The sequence below is a fragment of the Sinocyclocheilus rhinocerous genome, unplaced genomic scaffold (genome assembly GCF_001515625.1).
Source record: "Sinocyclocheilus rhinocerous isolate Xijiao unplaced genomic scaffold, SAMN03320098_v1.1 C36378617, whole genome shotgun sequence".
In the NCBI taxonomy this organism is placed as follows: Eukaryota; Metazoa; Chordata; class Actinopteri; order Cypriniformes; family Cyprinidae; genus Sinocyclocheilus; species Sinocyclocheilus rhinocerous.
Window position 1 is genome coordinate 1 of NW_015779925.1, and position 1,065 is coordinate 1,065.

At 60.3% G+C, this 1,065-nt stretch overlaps 1 protein-coding gene across 1 annotated transcript; it reads left to right on the forward strand.

Moving 5' to 3' along the window:
- Positions 1-6: 6 nt before the first annotated feature.
- On the forward strand, positions 7-1,062 carry LOC107735934 (inner nuclear membrane protein Man1-like; the record flags this gene model as incomplete). Its single annotated transcript, XM_016547476.1, has 1 exon — positions 7-1,062. A coding segment is annotated over one exon (1,056 nt), but the record flags the coding sequence as incomplete, so codon positions are not given.
- Between the last annotated feature and the right edge of the window lie 3 nt (positions 1,063-1,065).

Genomic DNA, 1,065 nt, shown 5'->3' on the forward strand with positions numbered 1-1,065 from the left:
AACAGCAACGGCGGTAGCGGCGCTAGCAACAGCAACGCCGCGGCGCGAGCTCCGGGACTCAGCGCCAGGCCACCGGACGGTGACGTCACGCGTCTGAGCGCCAGCCGGAGCGAAAAGCGCAGACCCGGAAAGTTCGTGCTGGGCTTCAGCTCGGACGAGTCGGACGCGGAGGCACCGCAGAAGAAAGGAGGCCCGAATCACGGCGGCAGCAGGAGAGACCGAGGATCCGCGCTGCAGACACCCAACTTCAGGCCTGCGGGAACACCCGCCGCCTCCCTCGGCTTATCCGTGGACAGGAAAAGCATTTCTGCGTCTCCGTGGTGGGCAGACCGATGCAAATCCAACGATTTAGAGGAAACGGAAAGAGACAGTCGGGCTTTGAACGGGAATAAGGCGTTTTATGAGTCTAACAGTAGTAAACTAGTCAGGGATTACTCTGATTCAGACGAGGAGGAGGAAGAAGAGGGTGAACGAGAGCGTCCCCGCGAACGCCGTCTGACTTCCAGACACTCCTCTTCCCCTTACCGGAGCGTCTGGAGCGCGGAGAAGACGGCGCATGATTCTCCCGACTTCAGTCTAGATATGCTCGGGGAACGAGATGAGAAGAAACCGAGGGTGTTCAGCGGAAGCTACGTGAGCCGCAGCTACCAGAAACTCTCCGGGATTGACGGGGATGATAACAGCAGCGGCACCGGCGGAGGTGGTATCGCATCCGGTTCTTTTAATAAGAACCACATCGACAACGGAGACGGCGAGTCCCCCTGCAGCAGCAGTAGTCGGTTCAGTGTCGGGCTCAGACCGCGCTTTCCCTCCTACACAGCGACCTACCGAGCGAACCATTCGAACCACACCGGTTTCAACCACTCCTACAGCCATGCCTCAGCCCTCAAGTCCAAGCAGCACACCGCGGTCCCCGAGGACGAGCTCCTGCAGCAGTTTAAACGGGAGGAGGTGTCCGCCACCGGCGGCTTCAGCGCTCACTACCTGTCCATGTTCCTCCTGACAGCCGCCTGCCTGTTCTTCGTCCTGCTGGGCCTCATGTACCTGCGGATGAGGGGCTCCAGC